This window comes from Bombus fervidus, chromosome 3 (assembly GCF_041682495.2).
Source record: "Bombus fervidus isolate BK054 chromosome 3, iyBomFerv1, whole genome shotgun sequence".
Taxonomy (NCBI): domain Eukaryota; kingdom Metazoa; phylum Arthropoda; class Insecta; order Hymenoptera; family Apidae; genus Bombus; species Bombus fervidus.
Window position 1 is genome coordinate 7,125,481 of NC_091519.1, and position 25,026 is coordinate 7,150,506.

The 25,026-nt window shown below is 33.0% G+C and overlaps 1 protein-coding gene across 5 annotated transcripts in view; it reads right to left on the bottom strand.

Moving 5' to 3' along the window:
• LOC139985281 (rap1 GTPase-activating protein 1) overlaps positions 1 to 25,026 on the bottom strand; it is a 261,298-nt gene that overhangs the window by 195,528 nt on the left and 40,744 nt on the right. The window contains exons 1-3 of one of the 5 annotated variants that reach the window (XM_071999604.1): positions 22,802 to 23,134; positions 20,394 to 22,210; positions 16,165 to 16,926 (exon numbers count right to left, since the gene is read on the bottom strand). The exons of 2 other annotated variants lie outside the window; for them this stretch is intronic. In XM_071999604.1, the coding sequence (XP_071855705.1) occupies positions 16,165 to 16,205 (41 nt within the window). In that variant the 5' untranslated portion in view covers positions 16,206 to 16,926; positions 20,394 to 22,210; positions 22,802 to 23,134. Of the gene's footprint in view, positions 1 to 16,164; positions 16,927 to 20,393; positions 23,135 to 25,026 lie in introns of those variants that run through there. 2 more of the 5 variants (XM_071999603.1, XM_071999602.1) reach the window with 2 other exon arrangements.

Consider the following 25,026-nt stretch of genomic DNA (forward strand, 5'->3'; position numbering starts at 1 on the left):
GACAGAATACAAAACTATTAATTTTTCATAAATAAAAAAATATAATGTTATTGATAAATATGGATAACTGACATGTTCTTTCGTCAGAACAATAGATGTTTTACGCAAACGTATTGTATGGATTGAGAGCATACCCGAAAAAGAAAGAAACAAATTGTTTGTTAGGCATAATGCTAGTTTATTGTTGCAAACATTTTAATTTTTTAATAAAATCGTAGGATCTAAATGGGAGAAAAAATATTAAGCAAGTCCCTCGAATTCCCTTTTATAACAGCAAACAAAATGTTTTAACGCAATATTGGTCCTTAATCAACAAAAGGAACAATGCTCATAAAATAGAATCAAATATCGGTTTCATCGTTTTATTATTATAACCCCAAAGAATCATAAAAAACTTTTCCGTGTAGCGATAAACGAAAAAGTTGTTTTTAACATTATATATAACATTATATATATATTTTAACCATTATAATCAGTCTATTGTAATCGAAAGATTTTTCGAACGCTTTATTAAGGAGCTCCGTTACGATGGAAAAATTAATATATTATTATAGAATGTTTCAGATATAGATATATATATTTTTGTGTAATGTAAAAGTAGTTGTATGATGTCAATAATTATTCATTTTTTTTTGAAGATTTGATTATAGGTGTACTATAAGCAATTAAATTCGGTTTGCATGATTACTTCGATGCAGTTATTGACGTAGTTGCAAGAATACAATGTTTGAAAAGCAAAAACAATTGCTGATTTAAGAATATGAACATTGAAGACAGCCAAACAGATTCATACGTATCGTCATAACTTACAATATTTCAATTCCGTCGAAATAAAGCTATTTCTTTCATTTCCAGGTATTCTTACGCAAGATAATTCGTATCACGATGATGCCGGAATTTATGTGTTGTGTTTATTCATAACAAACATGACAATGATTAATAAATATAAATATAAATTTAACATCAATTAAAATTTCCTTCGTAGCAGGATAATTCAGTTAGAACTGAACAATCAGAAGAGATGGACCATGTAAATGTATGCATATTTTTCAAACTACTACTACTATCAATTGCATAATATGCCAATGTGATTTTAATGAATGTATCTGCAAATTTTAATTTCTAACAAATCAATATTTTAGTTTCTAATAAGGAATCATAAGAATTTACAACTTCTATTTAAGAGATTCTCCTTAATCGCAATAATGATGGAAAAACCATAACCGATGTAATCAATTTTTTAACGAGTCATAGATATATAGCGTGGCGATATATTTCGTTGGACGGTTATAATTTCAATACTTTCAACTGAAATAAACCTAGTCCGAAATTTCAAATGCCGAATAAAGAAGGAAACTTTTTAAAATCTATGTTCATCTCTCTTCATCTCTGAATTATTGTATATTATGCGTGTAATACCCGAAACGTCGAAAGGAAAGAACAAACTTGTGCGTCGTAATATGTATACTCAAGCAACTGTTCATTATGCAAATATATTGTATTTAATGTTTTCCTTTGACGAACAAGTAATCAGCGCAAGTTTTGAAGATTGATTGAGCAGAGAAGGGTGTTGCATAAAATTTTGCGTTTCACGAAGGCAGCAGTCGGTCTGTTCTTTTTAATATGTGTCAAAAGAAGAGAAGTCGTGTGTGATTAAACGAGTAACGGTTATACAGATTACTTACATTGTAAGCATGCACTTGCATATAAACAGAAATTAACACGAAGCACGGAAGATAATATTCGGGATGCGAAGAGATCCAAATTTATTTCGTGCACAAAATGATGTTTGAAATTGCGTCATAAAGCCAAGTGGAAATCTCTCGAATATATATAATGATATACAGAAAGATTCAAACATATGACGGCTTGGCATCAAGCGATTTTCGGCTGAAAAACAGTAATCTGCCTCCATTTGACTATCGATTATTAATTTCTTTAAATTACTGAGCCTGTTTTCTGAGCATATGCATAAAACGAGTGTGAATAATTTTATGCGTTGTATGATATACTTTTTTGATATATATAAATGTGCTTTTTAGTATTTAATATTCCACTACAATTTACATAGAATATGAAAGCACTGAATAATGAAAAAGTACATCGGTATTAAAATTAATTTAAACATAGATATGTATTTCGGGTATCAATTTATTTTATACAATTGCATTTTGATAATTCTTTACCAGATACTAAACACACGCTCATTGATGAATATTTCGTAATCTACGATCGAAATACTGTGACAACTCACTCGTATCGCGTATTAGATATTTCAATTCTATTATACTAGATGCATCGCAAAATTCAACAAATTTATTTCGAATGATTTCACGTAGGGGAAGAAAAATATGTTGCATTTGTATCACGACCCATAACAAAAATAACCATATTTTATACATTCGCGATCTATTAACACAAATTGAAGTGATTTCGCTAATTGGAATACCATGAATTAAATTGAATCAAATTTACATTTATATCATTATTAAATGAATTACATGTATCTTTAAAGAAACATCGTGCTTACAATACGTTGTATTATCCATATTAATGGATTTTGAAATTATGAATTTTATTAATTCAGTAAATAAATATCAATGAAAATATCTCATTAAGTTTACATTCTTTATCTCCACGTGATCTGATGAAAAATTTTCGAAATGAAAGTTGTATAATTTGACTGAATATTTGCATGATTAAAGGGTATAGTTTTCGTTGTCTTGTTTCTTACAACTGTTCTTTTAAATCTTAGCTTATATTCTTGGAAATTTCACTGCACTTCAACTGTTCGATACAGTAATACATAAAAGGAACGGCTGTGATTCTCTTCGCTTTTTATGGCGCTCCCAAAGAGCTTTTACATATTTGTACGTGTACCTATATACATAGACCGTCTTCTTTTCAACAAAGAACCAAGCCTTTCAGATATTCTCCCTGTTCTCCGTGCTTACTTGTCATCATCACGCTCCGAGATACGGAACACGTGATGTATACTGACATCTTTGAACATCATTTTCTGTGTTACTCAAATTTTTTTGATGTACGTACACATTCACATTATTTGTCGTAACGCTGCTTCAAGGGATTTTAATATAAAATTTTTAAACGCGTCGTTATACATTCCTGTCTATTTCGCTTTTAAATTTTATCTCAAGTTATCTTAGTCTGAGAAGAAATTTAAAAATATACTATTCTCTACTATATTTTCCCAAACCAAAAGAAGAAATATTAATTCTTACACACCGTATCATCGTTATCTACCGTTTAACTACCAAATTGTCATTAATTAAAGATTTTACAAACGTAATAAATATCGCAAAATTCCGTTATCAGAAGAAAATTAATTCTATTCTCTTAAGATAAAAATAATTTGACTGGAAACTAGACATAATTTAAAACAATATACTTTATTTAGAAATACTAGGAAGTAAAACTTTTCTACTAAATTTAACACAAATAATTCTATAACGATGAAGAAGAGAATTCCTGCACGAACCGGAATGATGAATGTAAAGATAACTTTTGTTTTTTTTTTTTTTTTTTTTTTTTAATGAAATTACCCTTGCTGTTGAATTTCTTTTGCAAGGACATATATAATTACTCGGGAAGTTAGGCGTTAATTAACGTTCCTTTTAAATAGGAAAACCAAAACGGACGCGTAATGTAACCTTGGCAGAATAAGGGTTCACATCACTGTCTTTCGAATATCATTAGCGTTGACAGATTCATTGGCTCAATTGGAACCCAATCGATCGAATTGCGCCAGGCAATTACACATTCATCTATTCATTAGAACGTGCAAGGACGACCAGAGCTACGAATAGATGATCACGTAGCAAATCAATTTATGTCGATTAAATTATAATTACTTGATGAAGTTTCGAACTGTTCAATCGATCAACGATGCGTTGTATTATCGCGGTTAAAACCACTCTCCAATTTCCTCACCGATATATTAAATGGCGCTACAAGTTTAATTTAATTTGAAAGTTTCGCACAACCAGCGAAATATCCAGTTACTTATCAGATCTTAATTGAAAGAAACTGAAAAGAACTTCGTTCGCACTCTGTACGATACAGCATATTACAGACACAGGTATTTAAAATGCGTTTTGTCCTTTGATTTAAATGGCGTGAATGTTTGTGGAGCAAATTATTTACATGGCTATCTGTTAACTGCCTCTGTCTTTATGTGAAAATTAATTTTGTTTAATCGTTTGTTCTGTACTTTGTGATTTAGCTTCTTAATGAAATTACATATAGCTATTCTTCCTTTTTATTCTTTTCTAGAAAAATACGTGATTTAATTTTCATGAAATATAATATTCGTAGTTATCTTTCTAGGTGAATGTAGTGTACTTGTAAAAGATGAAATGCATTTCTTTAAATCTATAATCACTAGAAATTCAGAAACGCAAAGCTTGAAAGTCAAAATTTTCCGGTATGTTAACGTGGAAAGCAGGTAACCGTTCAATCTACAACAAGGTGCTGCTTGTATAATTTATACGTGTAATAATTGATATTTAGCGGTAACATATACTATACTCATTCGCTGTAGATACTAAATGTTAAAGAATATGAAATTCAAAATACTAATTTTGCTAACAGCCATAACGGTATGTTTATCCAGTATGGAAAGTTTACAATTTCATAGGTGTAAAACAATTTCCACAACCAAAAAGAAAACAAAAGAGCTGAAAAATTAGACAAATGAAACATCGAATCAAAGGTAAAAGTAATAGCCTGTACGTTACAGCAATGCATAATAGTAAATGCAATCGTTTTAATAAAACAATTTGTTTGCTTCAACATTGAATTCGATATTATGTCGAGAAACGAAGCTCAAAGAAAACAAGATCCAAGAGAAAGAAACTGAAACGAATAACAGAATAATGTAATTAAAAAATCTAATATTTACTTAAAGAAAATAAAGCTGAAGGAAGGAGGAAACTGTGATTAATAACGGAATAACGTAATTAAAAAATTTAATATTTGAAAATAATTCTTGCACTTTTAATTTTAATTCTCTGTGTTAATATTTACGATATACCTTATCATGACATATATGATACGATAATCTCCATCAATTGTAAAAGCTAACGAGTTAATTATCTTACTATAAAAATGTAAAAGGAGAACAAATTTTTTAATCTTATTCAGATTTTAATATTATTGCAATAACAGAACTCAACCGCTCAAGCAAATAAGAATTACTTCTAAAAATTAATATACGAAACATGTATTAAATAAGTATATAGTATGCGTTAGTATATGTACAGAAAAATTAAAAAAAAAGCTATACATAAAAACGTATGCTCATAAATGCCTGTTAAAGAATTATAGAAAAAATATTATGTAGCTTACAAATAAGATAAAAAGCAAAATCTGTCATATTTTGAATTCCTTGTTGATTTCCTTTCATTTCAACAGACTGATTATAAACTTCTTATTGCATTCTTAAGGCTTATCAATTTTTAATAAACTTTATAATAACCTCCGATATTCTGTCTTTCAATGTTTTCCACGAATAAAAATTCAGTGCCGTGATATTCAGTAATCTCGGTACGCGAAGAATCCGTCTTCTACGACCTGTCCATCGTCGAGAATTATCGCTTATTTAACCATTATATTGAACCAGAAAAACCAGTCTGTTGTTATTTCATATTTTTATTCTAACTTTCTAATAAAACATTTACAAGCCTACGTTTATATAACATTTTCTCCATATTTTTATTCGTAAAACATACTTACACTGTTTGTCAAGCGACACGCTATATAATATGCTGTTTCACAATGGCAATAATTTCGAAGGAATAAACAATTTCAAAGGAAAAAACATTAAACAATGCTACGAAGTATAAGCATTAATTACAAAAGATTAAAAAAAGATGAGTTAAGACGTAAATAATTTAAAGTGAAGTTCCAGTGAATTTAATAAGAAAAGATTACAGAGATAATTTTATTTGCTAAATCAGATCGAAAACAAGTATATCATAAATCATGCTCGGTAAAACAAAATGAGGTTTATAAAGCTGAAAGAATGAACATGTTATAAAAATTACAAATCAAAGCAACGTAAAAATATTGCTTCTAGAATAATTTATAGATTTGATAGCAGTACGTTACAAGTATATTAAAAATATATGAAACGTCAGAGATTTGTTCTTTTAGCTGTCCTCCTGTTTTAAAACATTCTGTATACCTACGTATATAGAAACGTAGGTAGTACCTAACGTAGTTATACGAACTGGACAACCTTGCCCGCGAAGTATCATTTTCACGAATACCAACGTATCCATATGCTTACAGGCTACATATTGGTGAACAAAATAAAGGGAGTAAGGAAGAAGTACACCGCGATCGCGTGATATTTTGCGCGAACATACGCGCTACTAACCACCTATAAGTAATTAAAGCTTTAGAATCGCGCTTTTCACTTCACTTTTTAAATGTAAATTTTACTAGAACGATATTTTAATTTATCTATGATGCAAATTTTATTACGCGAGAAACTTAATTACATGCGTAAAAAATAACGATGATGATGCCTGAAAAAGAAATCTACTATAAAATATAGAAGAAAAGTTCTCCGCTCGACTTTTTAATCTTACTTTTACGGAAACAATATTTTAAATCTATTACGTTGTCCGAAAAGTATCTTTCCTTTTATAAGAAAATAATAGACACACAATGTTTTTTGTTTTATATTAGTTTATTGAATTATGCACGAACAAAATAATCGAAATATATATCGAAATGGATCATTCCTAATTCAATAAAATAATATAAAACAGAAATTATTGCTCATCTATTATCACTTTATGAAACGAAAGAAACTTTTCGGACAACTTAATATAATGCTAATAAGTGCTAGATGAGAACTTTTATTCTCAAGTAATAAACGACGATAATAATCGTTCTAGATGTTTGAAAAAGAATAGAATATTGAGATGAATTCGAAAGAATTATTATACTTTGCGTGAGAGTAAAATGGGAAAAGTAAAGTCTGTATAAATGAACTTCGTTTCATTGTATCATACGTGAAACCATAAGCTTAAAATGTCATTAAAAAAGTCTATGTAAACGAACCTTTTTACGATTTCGTACATGATACAATGAAACGAAGTGTGAGTCGATCAAAGTTTATACATTTTACAAACGAGCAATTGAAGGTATTGATCTTTTTGCTACGTATAAACCTGGTTATCGAACGATGACCTACAATTGATATCTGTAGAACGATAAATCGAATCGTACAATTACACGCATGTACAGCAGATGTTCCATTAGAATCAATTTCCTCAAAAACAAAGCTTCCTTCCATACCATGAAGCTGTTTTATTGTTTCATAATCTTATCTTATTTTTATATAAAGTATAACTACAGAAAATTAATATGATATACATTGTACCTGTCTTTATTATAATAGAAGTTATTATTTTTGTCGCTAAATTATTAGAAGAATATTAACAATTTTTCCACAGCTGTTTCTAAGGTTCGATAGTAAATAAGGTCAAACTTTTTTATTATAAACAGATCTTGCAGTACACGCGAATAGAGAGTCAAACTCAACTCCATGTAAGTACAGTTCGAGCGATATGTGGTTTGAATGCGCAACGAACGACAGCCTGAATATATAACAAGCGAATTAATAATCATGAATACACTTTAATTATATTTCAAAAAGTGACTCATTCGATATACAACGACGAATATAGTAAGAGGCCGACCTACGCATCGAGAGTGTAGTCTTGCTATTAAAATACAACCGCAACTGTTATCTGAATGCTCAGCGTGTTAACAACTAATAATTTCCAGCATATTTCGCTCTCAATTAAAAGCTTGTCGACTTTATCTGAAACGTGTACAATTGCCCGACACTGATTACTATGTATCTCATTTTCTCATTATCCGTTCATTTTTACCAGACCGATGCCTTTCAGTTTAATGATCATTTTTCAACCTCGCTCATTTAAATAATTCTGTAGCTGAATGACTATTTTGGACACCTCTTAGAAGAGAAAGTTCTTTGAAGGATATTTTTGAAACTGTTAAGTCCCGTTTGCATTAGTCAGGTTGTTTAAATTCTACAAACATTGAATTCTTAGTAGCTTCGGTTCATACAAATCGAGTTGCTCGATTCAAAGTCGTTTCATTTTAAGTATTTAATTAATTTAATTGCAAGTGGATTACCTAGTGAACGAGCGCGAAATTACAGGTAACATTATATTCTCCAGCGACAGTTGTTCGTTTTATGCAAAAGGTAATTGAACAGATTTCAGTGTCATTTGAAATTTGAAAGATTATTTCAAGCCATGTGTATCTGGAAAGGTAATTTCACATTGCTTCGATTCAGCAATTATATAATATAACCGAAACTATAATCCAGTTATTTGACCTCAATTCGCTTGAATTGAAGCGACTGTTCCTTGCCACGAAATACGTTTTAAATGGTATAAACAATAATATATTATTTAGTATCTACGTACATGTATTAATACACATACAAGTGAAACAACAAAAAGATTTCTAAATTTTTATAAACTTACGAAGACTATGACGTTTTATAGAATAGACAGATGCATATACGCAATATGTGTAGTGTCAAGTACCTCAGCTTGTGTGAACAAGAACCTGAAGTCTATGTGTGAAGTGAACTATGTACTTCAATTCAAATAGTTTCATCAATTTAAAAAGTATATTAAATGCGAAACGTGATAGAAAGATTTTGAAAGCTGTAAGAAAATGAGGAAATGTGATGATAATTAGATTCATGAAAATGTAACGCATCTTCTTTTCATGTTTTTCAGATAATGATTCTTTGTTTAAAAAATAAAAATGAAAGAAAGTAGACTCTGCTGACAAGTAGAGTGAGACTAAAATACATACAACCACTATGCTTTCCCAATCCCTCAAAACGTCGATAGTATTAGTTACTAATAGATAATACTCGTATTGCATAGACGAACTGCATTTCATAATATTTTTTAAGTATATCAATTCCATTTACCATATAGTTTACGAAGAATATAAATTATCTATCTAACAATAAGCATACATATGTAAAGAATATCTGCCTAGTATCAATCACTAGCAACATCATCAGGAAGATGCGTAAATTGCAAAGGATATAAGATTTCGAGTAATATCGTAGATTGAGTAATGTAGAATAAAGCTAGGTTGCCAACTATATTTTACTCTAAATTGCTTTCTGAAGAAATCAAGAATACGAATTCTGCAATCTTGTATCCCATCTCATAACTTCCTATAGGATGTCATAGCGTTCGCCACATATCCACGATGGAACAACCGCCACGCCGCACTTGGTCGGGATGCGCAATCGAATTTGCGAGCTTCGGCTGGTAATCGTCGAACATACATAATCAGCGCAGACAATGTGGACAGTCCGCAAAACCGCACTCTAAAAGCCTGCACCCACTTTGTTCACTGAAAATCCAGCACAACGTATTGTCATTTGAAAAATGGAATTTTCGTGCTATGCCGTTTATATACATATATGTGTATCCATTTAAACGTAATTTAAAATTGCTCGTATCTTCTATGCCTTGGATATATGTGAAATAGTTTATTTATTTATTTATTAGTTGATTTAAACCAGATACATGTACGAAATATGTCCTATTTCCTCTGAATATTATTATTTTCAAATGTTCCTATGGAATATAAACATCTGAATATTAAAGAAAATACTAATATACTTATTAAGTTAGAAACATTTTTGTGCCAACTTCTGTAATTTTAATCGTTTTAAAAAATAATTTGAAGTTTAGTTAAGTTAATAATTTCTGATTAAACAGTAGATATTGAAATATTAATTTTAAATATACGAATCGCCTTCTACCTTTTTCCGGCCATAAAAACAATTCTCAGTGATAAATTAACGATTTTCATTTAAAACTGAGCGAGCTGAGTGAATATAAGATTTCGAACTACTTCCTGGATGTAAATGTGAATATATGATTAATAGTAGTGAGTCATTCTTCACAGTCCTTTTTTTTAAATAAAAATTTAATGAATCTGAATATACTCTTGTATAACTGATACATTCTAAAAAAAATTAAGCATTAAATTGCAAAAACATTATTAATTTTCTAGAAGTAAAATTTATAACAACGGTTGACATGTTTCGTGTGAAGAACGAGGCGAGATATAAAATATTATTTTATAACTATTTCATTTATTTCTACATCTGTTAACACTCTATCGACAGATGCTCTTATCATAAACAGTTTTTAGAAAATTGAAAGAAAAGTTCATCGTTTTCTCTGAATCGTATTTTATAAAAATTAATTGCGATCTAACTCCTCGTAAATAATAAAAGAATTGCTTAGGAAATTAATTGGCATACCTCCGTCGTTAAAATGTTAAGGTGTTTTACCAACTTTCTGAAAAGTACTTGTTTCTGAATTTTGTTCGTATGTTAGTACAGATTAATTAGTATAAGTAATTAGTCTTATGTTAGTATTTCTACATATAATATAATTATATCGAGTGGTATGTAGCAAATACATCAACTGTTATCTGATATTTAGTATTTCATTTTATAATTAACAATTGTATTTTTATTCTATTGAAACACACGCAAAAACACAATTTAAGTACCATTAGATGCGAATAGAAATTCCTTAGTCTAGAATTTACCTTTATTTTTAATTCTGCATTTAAAATATACACGTAGAAATCGACACTTTCCAACTATAATACGATTCTTTTAATTATATCAGGAAACTTTTGACCAGCGTATAAATTATAAAAGCTAGAGCGGCTTAAAAATAACGCGTCACGAAGCGAGTGCTCTCGTTCTTGCCGCTTGAAAAAGTTTCACCGAGTGAAACCTTCTGACGCCTCTTTACCTTCCTGTTCGAGCATCGACGACCTCATTAGATCAATTTGCCAACATTTTGCACCCACAAACCGGCTTTTATTATATCGCGGATAAATTGACGGTGTGGGTTGTGATGAATAAACAGGAAATTAGAAACGTATTCTCGCGGATTCGTGCTTTGACCATTCCATTAACTACCATTGGAAAATTACGCCCCAAAATTAGTTCTATAGAACGGACAATAATTGAATTCAAATGGATAGAAATGTACTGTTTCAATGAACAAGTAATCACGCTTTCAGATAATTTCAGTAAGCGAATTTGAGTATCGAGTACCTAACAAATATTTCTATAATTATGTGTTAATCTCATGAGTGTTTCATTTATAAAGGATGAAATACGTGGACCTGTGTGATTTGTATGGAAACATGTATTTTTAAAAGAGATAAACACGTACAAATTGAAACTTAATTGATTGCATATATTTAACAGAAGCTGCAAAAGAAATGGAACTTAAAAAATAGCTACATATTGTGTTAGCAAAATTACACTGTATATTAATAAAAGTAATATAGCTTTTTGCGATTTATAGAAAACAAAATCGATCGAATAATTTATAACTTTCAAAAAATCACTAATGATATAGAAAATGAATTAATAAACGAAAAAATATTTTTAACCAACTAGCACCTAATTAACAATATCTACACTAAACAAACTAAATGAAATTTTGCGAAATAAAGAATTTACTCGGTAAACTTCACATTTAAGAAAGATACTATGAACTAGTATAACGATAAATGCTTAAATTACGCGATAGATAATATTTTTCAAAATTTGTTACCTCAACGTTAGCAATAAAAAAGTGTTGTGTAAGTTTAATTCTATAAGAATGATAATAATTCCTAATCAATTATACCCAATCTAATATCATGTTGGAAAATTCTACGTCTATATTTACGCAATATAAATCTTTCTACATGTGCTACCTTCTATTCGTCATATTTCAACTACGACATACGTATGTATATCTCAATAACTAGACGTAAATATATCTCTTCGATTGACAAGCGTGAGTAATAACTTAACAATCATTACTCCATAAAATGTGTCTATCAAATATAAATTGCAATAAAAAGAACAATTTGAAGAGCCATTAAATTATTTCTTTCTGCATACCATAAAGACTCAAGTTCATGAGCCTTATTATGATTTCTTAAAATAAAGCTTCAAAAGTATTTTCTTTTCTTTTTACTTAAATATGAAAGCTATGCTGAAATAAATTTGTAGATCATTTATACAATCGATTCAGTGAAATAAATTTATGGATTATTTATACAATACTATAACGCAACAGTACTCCAAAAATCGTTAAGCAAACCGATTAAAAAATTTTTCTAGTATTTTTAAAGGGGGATTTAAATTCTTGGATTTCCTAGTACAATACATCTACATTCATTAAGTACATTGCATACAAATAACTGTTTAGAAGTTCTCGCAATTGCGTAAAAGGATCTTCTATTCTCTCAATAATTCAGATTTGAGTCGCTTTTCCATTTGAATGTCGTAAAATCTGGTGCCATTTTATGGAACGACCAGGAAGACCAATTAAAATTGCAAGCTCGCGGAATTAAGCGATTTCCAAAAATTTCTCCTAGCAATTACATCGTGAGTCTGGCTGCATGAGTAGTTGCCCCATCTCGTTACCACCGAGTCTCAGATACACTGTAGTGAACTCCTTGAAAGTCCAAGTTAGCGAGAACGTCTTCGAATGGATGTTCCAGGTTCTTCATGAACGCTCTCCTGGGAACGTTCAATATTTTCCTCCATACGTACTGAACGTGGTCTTCCAGTTCGTGGCGAATCACAGGCGAAACCCTGTTGCTGGAAACACTGCACCAAATGACGTATCGCTAGTTTTGTCGGTGGACTTTTATCGTTAAAATAACAAGTATATGCTCTCTGCGTTCGAATAATGAAGCATTCGTTTCGAAAATAAAATTCAATTATCTTTGCTCGTTGCCCCGTTGTAGGTTCTTCCATTATAAATTTCCAAAAAAAAAAAAAACAGAAAAAATTGGGAAGGAAAATCTAAAAATACATCTACAATAAGAAGAAGGTTATATACTTTTCAGATGGAAAAGAGACTTATGGACTACTCTGTAGAAACGACAAATGTATCGACGAAGCGCCATTCGATAGCTCTTGACAAATATTTAAACGATAATGGTGCAATTACGTACGAAACAGCGTATCGTAAATTTCAGAGATTTAAGGTTATCTGGCCATGGCGAACCCTTTTGACAAAATGAGGTCTCTGCTCGTTCTAATTCCGTCTTAAATTTTATCTACGTTAAGTACGTTGCAGAGTCGTCGTTATATTCGAAAAGAAAAAGAATATCGGTCTTGTTCTCAAGCGTGTTCATTAGTATTCCGGACGATACATTTCTAGTGGTCGGCAGCGAGACGAGTAAAATGGGTTCCCCAATCATAATTTCATTCCAAATGCAAATACCTGGTCTGTTCTTAAAAGCATGTCATGACAAAAAAGTACACCTACTACTGTGGGATTTAAGGCGTCGAAATATGCTGGCCCTCCTACTCGTTCGTTTAATTGCCCTCAGGTTAAGTAAATCGCGTTCCGCACGAATGAAAAATAATTGGGAAACGCGAGATACGACCAATGTTATATACCAACGTACCGATAGAAAATAACGAGAGGCTGTTATATGTAATTTTGACCATTTTTAGACGATTTTATCTCGCGTACAACCAGTTTTCACACTCCAAAAATCGAAAAAACCAGTTTCCCATCGACCTTACTGCCAAATGCAACTTTCAAATTGTTTTGTAAAAGTGTATGGATATCTCCGCAGTATGGCAATGTTGAAGCAGAACTGTACATTCCATCTTTTTCTCCTACCTCTTTTCGCTCACACATTTTTATTGCAGAAATAATACGTTTTTTTGCTAAATTCTAGAATCTCTATTGCTCAAGTATTCTAGTATTTTAGTGCTCAAGTAATTAATTTAGAGCATTCCACACGTAAGTAAAGATACTTTGTATGTATAGTTTCGATGTCACGTTAAAGAATTTTTTTAACAATTTAATTAATTGTTTAATAAAATTAAACCATTAAAATAGATTATTAACGACTAAATCGATCATATATTGAGTTTTATAATTTGTTGGAAAGGATTTGCCCATTTTAAAAATAAAAATTTGTTATCTTTTATGAAGGACTTAATCGTCCATTTTTAAAGGAAATCATCGCGTGAAGATATGTTAATGTGAATAGTTTTCAAGAATTTCATATTCCAACAAACATTTTGAATTACGAATACAAAATAATATGAACTTTTAACTAATTATTACTTTTCTAGAATGTATCATATGGCAGAACCGCGATATTCTTTCATCAAATAATTTTTCTCTGAAAAATGTCAACCAACGACGTTTAACGAAATTAATTAAAATACGTGAACACAATCGATATTTTGCGTTTTTCGCAAAATCGCCTAGGGATTACCAATTCAATCTAGGCCAAATATCAGTTTCCTTTATTAACATAAAGTAATCACCTACACGTGCAAATGAACGTTATTGCGCATGCCGAGCGACCTAAAACGAAGAATCTACGCTTCAACCCATCATTCCGCGACTGGACTATGAATGAGTCTGTTCACGCGCTCACAAAGCTACGCGAAGGTAAAGGCATCGTCGCTATAAATGCATATGCTACTTTACGTTACCGTACAGAAAGCGTAGCTAAGAGCTTAGTAAAGTAAATGCCTGCCAGTAAAAGTTCATTCTTTATGAAGATTCGAAAAGGATATTAATCTTCTCGTCTTTATGCGATCGTATCATTAACTCTTTTATCGTAAGAAGGACTAATAAATGAGTAATATACTTAATTATTTGATAATTAACCAAGATGAAAAAAGATTAATAAACGTTGGAATAGAATTTTCAAGATAAATATAAAAATACAATTAATTGGATAACTTTCTAAAATAGGCTTATATTAGCTATGTATAGGGAGTGTGAATTTGAATGGAAAATGATGGAACAGTAGTTTTGTATTATGAAAAACTATGAATCTTTCATAATTTTCAACGAATATGGTTTCAGCATTTGTAAATCATATATGTCTATTGAAGATAATAAAGTACTCCGTGATTTTAATTTGCAATGAAGATAGGAAATATGTGAAATATGAAAATTTATTGTAGTAGAAATATATTAAAATATTGCAACGAATACGTATCGTATGCAATAAATAGTTTCGTATATTGAGAAAATGATACGATAAATATTTTGTCTATATTAGTAACAGTTAATCAATAAGTATTCTCAGTTAAAGTTACTTTATACTAACTCGATATATATTCATAGTAGATATCTAAATTTATTTCTCTTGAAATATATTTCCATGATTTTTAAATTTCATTAATTTGTAACATAGTTCTTTGAAGTTGGATTTCTCTTCAAAATCGTATTTTCCTCCGACATAATTTCTCCAATATCTTTAGCTCGTCGTTAAATTTCTCATTAGATTTTTCTTGATGTGTTTGTGTGTGACCTTGCACTTAGAGATTGTTCAAAGTTCCAATAAACAATATTGAATTGTATTTAATAAAAACAAATATGATAAACATATATGTGAAAAATAATAACATAATGTTAGTGAGCTACTAAATAACAGATAATTTAATCTTGCATAATTCCCTAAGAGACATGTATAATACTTATATATGCAACATTTGCAAAATAAAAAATATACGATTAAAATCTTCTAAAAGGAAAACAAATCACTATACAAGTTCCACTTCATTGAAAATTTTTTATAAAAATTGTAGTCTTGCAATAAACGAGGGATCATTTTAAACCTAATGAAATAGACTAATGAAGTAAAAACCAGTATTATGTCTTAAACAATATTTTAAAAGGTTTCCAAATAGGTTTGGTTTCGTTAAACCTTTTTATAAGACAATATAAGTATCAGAAATAATTAAAGAAGCATTATTATCATAAAGAAGAATAATTGTCAAAGTAAAATCGAAATTCGTTATCGTTTAAATAATTATAAGCGGCACTCCGGGCTATGGAATCCCGCTTTTGCTTAATGCATGCATTTTCACGCACGTCAACATAAATTGCGAAACGATAATTATTACGCAACGCACCGATTAAGAGCGCGCGTCAGGGACATAACGCTAGTTCACGACTTTTGATCTGTCAAGATCAAAGCTCGCAGTTATGCGTTGAAATATTAAACAAAATGACAACTATTAACTGTCGCAAGAACACTTACCCAGTGTCCCCGATGTAATCCAACATGCGTATCTTCAGCATCTCAGGGCGAGTCGCACACGAGGCAATTCCAAGGAAAATCGAATGGAAGTTGCGGCGTGAAGCAGCTCGTGGGAATCGCGAAATTCCCGGTCCGTGCACGTTGAGGAACGTGGACCGTGGAACGACCGGAAGGTGGCCGATATCGACAGAGTCTAACACGAAGAATCAAACGGTACCACGTCCCCGAAGCCTCGAATCGAACTCGCGTGTAAATACGTGATCCTCGATACACTCGGCACGTGTGTATGCACTCAGGATCTTTCAATTGCGTTATCGAACACTTAGATTCGACGGTAACTAGTTTGGAAAGTTCGGAAAAATCTTCTGCGGATTAACAGGCGGCCAAAGTAAATCTTTCTCGTTTGCTCTCTTTGTTGATTCCTTCAAATATGTATCGAAGAACACGCAGATTGTTTATTTCATTGACTCTTCGCGCGTATGTTTTATGCGCGATCCACTCGGCAATCTAGTGCAGTACACTCACGACGTGTAACTACGATGATTGATTTCGAATACGATTGAATCGTAATGTCGGACGTCGTAAGAGAAGCAAATGCGTGTTCTTGCGAGTGGTGTTTAATTAGACAGCGTTCCGTTCGATCAGGCCAATTGTCCTTTCGAAAATCGGCAACGTATTTCCGTGTTTCTCGTAGCTTCTGTCGACCCCGTGTGCGATGCTCGGCATTCGGTCGACAATCCCCTCGAGTGTTTAATCAGAGCCCTGTGTCGGATAGCAGAAAAAAGCGAACTGAGTCAGAGCGTTTCCGCTAGCCATTTGTGGCAACGAGTCACACGATATATATCCTCATGTTCAAACGTCGTCGTGAAACTTTGATGAAGTTGCAGCATCTTTTACGGAAACGACAATCCAGTACAAGATTCATTTCGCTCGGTAGTCGATCTCTCGTTCGACGCTCGCTCGTTCCACGTCGTTCGTCGCGCTCGGACGGCACCATGAGGTTAAATCTTCCAGAAAGAACTTGTAATTTACTTTAAAGCGTAGATAAAAGCGTGCGCATTGAGAACGTTTCGCCGGCATTATCGGAAACCGGAGGCAACCTCGCCGTGCGTAATCGGTTCGCGAGCGAGAAGAGGGAGAAAGGGAAATCTGTACGTACAACTTCGAACCCCGGCAAGATTTCTATTGCAACATTTACATTTAACGAATGATCCACTTAAAGGAGTCGATCGGACGGCTGTGATTTATGCGGGAATATTCCGAACAGAACTTCAGCCTCGAGACATTTCAATTACGTTATCACGCCACGCAGAAACGGATACCTGACCAAAGAAATTCTCGCGCTTTCAACAATTTTCTCTTGCCTCTTCGGTCACTCGGTATTTATCGGTTAACGAACGATCCTCACGAACGGATCGAACGACAAAAAGGAACAATCTCGGGCTTCATCTTTCGGACGTTTCAATTATATTATCAACAACGTCCGAGGCTATACATCTGCGGTGAATATAAATTTCCATGCATGATACCCTTGCACCTTAATTATTCGTTGAAATTTAATTCATACGTATAATAACCGAACGTTGAATATCGAAGCACGAACCGCCGAATCGAAAGTGACTCGTTTACACGATGAGTTATTAAAAGCGAGCGTCGAACGTGTGGCGATTATATTATTATTTTTTGAGATGACGATAATTTATTCTGCCATGATTTATTTATCTGTTGCGCGATGCATCCGACGCGCACCGACCGGATTAACGTCATTTTATCGACAAAAACATCCGTTGAATTTTCGATGTGTATAACAACGCAGACTTTAACTTTGAGATCATTTCTTTTTATAGTGTAGGTGTATTTTATCGTGTAGTGTTGATGTCACATTGTTCTTGTCAATAATTTCAGAAAATACGGCATGATACTAGCAACTGTGTCGGATTATATCTCCATTATGTAAGAAAAGTTAGAAAAATGTCGTAGAGGAAAAGTTTGCCCTGTTTAACAAGCTCTATCATCCTGTCGCGTGATGTTTCTTGCAAGTGCATCGGTGAACAAAACAAGACCATTAAATACTGAACTCATGAGATATTTTATTTTTATCCGTTTGAATGTAATAATATAAAGAAGTACATGAAAAGGTTTCTTTATATTTTCCATTATATTGTTTAATTATCTTCACAGCAGACACATTTCAGCGATTAGAATATTAGAATATTAACGTGAAATCAACAATTGTTATCGTGTTTTCTTCGTAACTATTGTAAAAGTATTTAAATACTTGATTATCTTTGAATGCAAATTTAATTACAAAATTACAAATAGAAAATTTATCCAAGACAATGTCGTCCTTTGTTATAACTTATATTCTGACACGATGAAATTTACATGTCTATTTTTGATATGCAATAAATGAATTGGAATTTGTAATTCTTAGACCGTATCGAATAGTATGATTATTTAAAGAATTCATTATCCTTTGTTCGTATGGTTATCAAGCTATAAATAAAATATAGAGAGACTATCACGATTATACGATATAATTCTAACAATAACATTTACGATCATATACAACACTGTCGCGTCTTTCATTTCAATCCACTACCATTTATATTCCATATGATATACATATATACATATATGTATATTATTCATTTTGCAAGAAGATAATAAGTATAATCATTAATCATTAACTTTTCATTAATTCATTTAGTTTTTGGTTATTAATATAACTTCTTCAAAATATTTATATATTTGCATATGATTATGAGCGACAATATACATACTACTTATGTTATTTTATATTTACATCTATTTAATATAATCTTAATATCTTAATATGTTAGTAACCGTATGATAAATGTAATGACGATGACATATATAATGGAAATGTCAAGAAACAATATCAAGAAACAAAACACTAATTTGACTTTATAGCCTTAGTTGGAACAACTCGAAGAATTAATTTATACAGAAAAGGTTTGTTTAGTTCCAATGAAATGTAATTTCATTTTACAAGAATCGGATATGAAAAAAAGGTTGTGGTATAAGATGTTACAGCTCGTTGAATAGTACAGAATTTTTTCCTACCACTTTTATCTAACGTTACTTTAAATATAGATAGAGTCTGTTCAGTTGTTAGGATCGCTCAGTATACAGAACTGAATGCATTTTCGTACAATGCATTTTTGAGAAGGCGTTATCATTTGTATGGATCTATTTCTAAAGAATCGCCTACTTTGTCTGGTGAAAACAACACATTCTGACGTGGGTAGAACAGTTTAAAAGAAGAAGTAAAACTAATTAATAAGTTCTCAAGTTGCAGAAAATTAGAGGCGCAAGTTGTAAAGACAGTTGTTGATGATCACAGATATTTGTAGTAATTTGCAATGTTGAAAATTCATAAAAATTGAAATGCAAGTCCTACTTTAAGGCCGCCAGGCTGGAATAAAACTATCTATCTATCCAATAAGTTCTCGTAACTCGTAACAAGCAATATTGATAAAGAAACTTGAGCGCGAAGATGTGTTTGGTTAATTTAAGAAAGACGAACAGTAAATATGCAACAATTGAAAATTTCATTAAAAAAGACCGTTGAAATTTAACATCCGATATCTTAATTAGAATGAAATAAAAAATGTTGCAAGAGGATACGAAGCGTTTTCTTCGCTCAAACAAAAATGTAATGTTTAACTAAATCTTATAAATCTCGTACGTAGGATGCAACAAATTGTCGATGGAAGTTTCCAATAAATAAATTTGTACATAATTTACTGGGAATGATCTCAAGCTTATTGTCGAACGTAGATTCTGAAAACTCGATACGTTTCACTTTTCAAAGTTTCACATGGAACTTTAACACTTTCTCAATCACACATTAGAAAGTGAATGTAATTCCGACTAATTAAATTTATGTGTATAACGATATACCTATTAAGACAAGCGAATATTGAATCATTAACTTTGTACCTGATCTTGATTAGAGTCAACTGTTCCTTAATATTCAATCGAAATTTTTATTGAAATTATCATTTTCTAGAGAATTGTGTATTATCAAATGCATTGAAAACTGAAATAATGATATTGATGATTGATAACTTTTACGCGAAAAAAAACGCAACAGTAATGGATGGTAACGATTTCGAATGTGTTAAAATTCCTTGATATTTTCTATCGCGTTGAGGATGAAATTTCAGTGTAAAATTTATTGTACGATATTTCACGTTAATTACCTTCCTCAGCAGCATGCTTTGCTGTATAAACGTAGTATCCAGCGAATGTTTAATATTCACAGTACTTGACAAGGTATATACTGCTAGTATCGTTCAAATTTAATCAATGCTTCCGCTCGGTCTCCTTTAAAATGGGATTATACTTTGTAACTTGTTCTCGATCTTCCTTTAGAAATGACACGATTCCGATAAAAGTCGCTTCTTATGCTGTCTACGGCGAAATCTGTTTTAAAGGCTCGTCGAAATTATATTTCATCGTCACGAAATTCCAATATAACAAAATGTTGAACTTGAGACTCTTTTATCGAACAATTTATTCTAACAATTCTAGAAATTTAAATATTCACGAGATATTCGTCCGTGTCTTTCAACGTTTGATAATAAACGTTTAACGCATTGGAGAAATTGAATTCTGGTCGAAGGGACCTAATGTATGTCAATATATGCAGGCCTCATTTTCCTTCCATCCCACAGCCTGAACTTAAGCGGCGATCCATCTTAAAGCCTCGTTTGAAACTTGCTTAAACGTTGAATATACCTTTGATCCTTTTTCTCGGGATAAGCTTAAGCTCAAAGAAATTCTGTTGGCCGGGTGTTCATTCAAATTAAGCTGTCCGGAAGAATACAGTTTAATTGCATAGACGATAGAAATAGCCGCTGCTCACTTGAAACTTCGCAGTCTGAATTTAAACAATAATTAAATTCTCTTCTTCAAGAAGTTCCCGTTCTAATCGCATTTACGCAAAAATGCAATCACAATTTTCTCCGGATACGTCTTCAACTTCTCTAAGAAGAACGTAGCAATAATGATAGATTTAAGTGGAATCGTAACAGCAAACGTTACGATCTTCCAACCGGTCAGTTAATTGAAGCGTCGTAGTCCGTCGATCACTTCATAATTTTCCAGGCGAAATTTTTCTTGGATCGTCGACTATCGTGGATTTCGCTGCAGTCAACTCGTCAACATCTCAGTGACAGGAATTCCTGTTCGGCCGTTAGACGTATCAATCGGCTCGAAGTCTCAGCACGAACACACGTTACCACAGAATCACGTTATAACAGTTTTTGTTGATCGCAAAGACGAAAGAAGAGCGTGTTTCGAGATCGATGCTCGTTACTGGAATACAATCTAGGGGGTAGGTTTACCGTTCGACTTGGTTACGTTGCTCGTTACCCGTTTCGCCGAATCACGTCTCCGCGATTACACGTCCTAAGATACACCGAGATCCCGTTATCGTTTGCGATCGATTAATTCCCTTGGTGTGTTTCTTCGTCGGCACGACAGATCAAGCAGATCCACCGATCTTGGACAGGGTACGAGCGATTTCGTTTTTCTACGCTATCGTATCCGCCGATGCATCACTGAAGAATAATCTTTAGTCACCGAAATATATGAACTGACACTTGCTTGCGATCCGTTCGCTTCCCCAACTGGAGTTTGCGTACTCCACTTCCGTTCCTCCTTCTTCTTGTTTTTCTTCTTCTTCTTTTTCGTTTAATCGAATGCGCGCTTAACGGCAACGTCTTTGTTCAAATCCCGCCGGAAGAACGCACGACCCGTCTGCGACGTAGCAGCGATATAAAGGCACGATACGTCTACACGAAAGGCTTTTTCACATTCTCAACGTTAGCACACTATCAAACTCGATGACACATTTTTCCCCTTTTATCTCGCACTGCGCTTGCCATCGCGAAAAAGATGTGCCCAATCAAGCATAGGGCCCCTCCCCTTATTTATCCTTCTTTCCTTTTCGTGTGCAACTCATCCAGCTTTCGAAGAAACCTCATTCACCGAATCGATAACTTCTTCGATAATTCTTGAGAAACGGCGATAAAGATATCGCGATAATAGGAGACAAGAAGAAATTAACCTACGATGTTACCGATGATTTTAGTCACCAAAAAGCATACGGACGATTCCAGGCACGCGTTACTTTACACCTTGCAAATTAGCGCGCGGACAGAGCAAGAATAATTACCGTTAGCGATGCGGTAATTACTGCGAGCCAAGTGACTCGTTATGGTCAAGTAAAATGCGATTTTTCCGGTCCGCGGCAACCGGACGGATACGTTCAACTATCTCGCCGTTTCTGTAGATTAACCTAGTACGCTACATCAGCCGACGCTAATTAGTTGTCGTTGCAGCAATTGCGAGCAACAGGCAGATAACATTGTTTGCCAACTGGCAAACTGCTCCAAAGCAATTGCCCCGATACTTCGCCACCGTGCCAGCTCGTTTGCATAGACAACAACTAATTTTATTGGGCGCGCACGCGAACCCTGTGCATGAGCAACTCTGACCGATACTTTCTTGTTTAATAGCCATGAAAAGCTTCGTACATTTTTCTTGCGAATAGATAGAATTCAATTCGTTTCTAATTGATCTGTTTAACATCCGCAGTACTCACTGTCTATCCCAAAATCTTTGTTTCTGTGCGTGAAACGATCGTGATACGGCTGGACTATTTCGCGCATTTACCGCCGTTTTCAAGAACTCGGTGAAACTTCGTCGGGAAGATGATATCGATCGCTGGTTTCCGGCGATTCGAGGGCGTCGCGCGTGGAATCGAGCAGGCACGCGATAACCTTTCTATCCGTGCACACCGAGAGACAGAAACGGGAAGGAACACGAGGTAGCGAGCGTTCGATCGATCTTGATCGTCTGATCGAGGAAAGGCAGCTTGTGCTCGGTCGGCACGCGCTACTCGACCTGACAACGGATCGAAGTGCCGGAGGACTGTTTTAGTGGCTGCTCAATGCATCGCCACTGGCAGTCACTCCCTTCTCTCGATCTCCAACATCGTTCTCTTCTCTCTTTCCCTCTTGCCTGTGGACGCCACCTCCACCTCCGCAGCCACCTCCAGTCTGACAACCGGAGGCTTATATGAGAGTAAGCCGCCGGTGGAGGGAACGTTGCGCGAAACGTGCATCGGTTTAACCGCTTGTAAACCCTCAACGCGTCACACGTATCTATACTTCTTGTAGCGCGGCTTATCGTACGATCATGTCGTCGAGAATTTCGCAAGTACGCCCCAGTGAAAATGTTATTTTCATCAAGATCGAATCGCTTTCTAAGTAAATGCTACGAATTCAATTTGTCTTGTTTCGAACTTCAGTTGCACAGGAGCAAACAATAGCATTCAAAATATTATTATTATTCATAAAATGAAGGTTATTTGCGCTAGGTACTGATCTTAACTAATTTTTTTTAAATCATTTACTGCATGTAATTGTTAAAAAATAACAAGTAACGTAACGTTTTAACAAGATCGTGTAGGATTAAAAGCCAATGAATTAGATATAAGAACATGGAAATTATTTGTTTCGTTTGATATTTTCTATAGTCGATTGAGTCGACTCTTGCTGGCTTAATTACGTAAACTAGTTTTCAAAAGACTAAGCCACCTTTCGAATAGATTCCAAAAATACTCGCGAAATTTTGAAAGTTGATTACTGTTTTCCTAGTTTTCACCGTAAATCATACGTTTCACAAGAGAGCGTTATGCTTTCTGTGCGTGCTTAATTCAAGCGGAAGCAAAAATTTCTAACAGACCGTTTTGTAATACTTTTTCTAGGTGAAAAGTAAAAGATAGATAGAAGTGTTATACGCACGTGATATGTACTGTTCTAATAAGCGATGTACCAATAACGAGGAATTTTGTTTGCAACATAATATTTATTATCTTTATCTATTTATAATAATATTCATAATACGAGTAAAATATATTTATTCTCGTCTATTGACCCTCTGTTTAATAAACTTTAATATGTTAAGTACTATTTACTATGTTTAATTACGATTTAATTTTAATTGATTATTGCATTCAGAAAACAAGTTTCTATGTTCCATGTGAATTAAACAACGTATAACCTTATCTATTGAATAATATATTTAAAAAACGGTGACACTCTACATACTTTGTTTCAATTGTTATTGTATTTAACAATTTCGCTAAGAAATTAAAATATTTCAAAAGTTCTTAGGATAACGTGAAAAAATAACAATTGAAATAGAGAAACAAGTACATCGTTACATCCAACGTGCGATTATTTTTTTACTTCCGACAAACCCCTTCGCCGTTTCTCTTTCTCCATTATCCTCCCTCGTAAAGCGTCAGCTCTACTTTCACTTTCATTCTGATGGGAGATTCACGAGACGAGTCGGAGCATCGGTGTACGCAAGCATAAAATACAGGTTGATACATAGCTGCCGAGCGTCTGCTCCATATTATTCATTTTTCATCTTTACAGGAAAGAAGTGGTATTTCTCGCTTTTCTGCAATTCTGCAATTCTCAGTTGGTATGAAGTATCGTTTTTTACGTTTATAATTCCTAAGTTCCGAGAAAAGCTCGCAATAAAAAATTTTATATGAAACTCGGTTTCTCGACTCCTCCGCACGTAATATAATTTATATTTCGAAATGTTTACGATAAATACGGCAGCTCACGAAAATATCCGAAAACTTTTATAAATATATTATCGTTATACAAAACATTTAGAAATTATTAGCACTGTAATAAATCTCAACTATCATGATTATATTGATAAAGTTTGAAAATATATACGGTTATACAAAATAAAAATTATTAATAGACCTCGATATTCGGTGGGACCATTGTTGACACTTGTTAC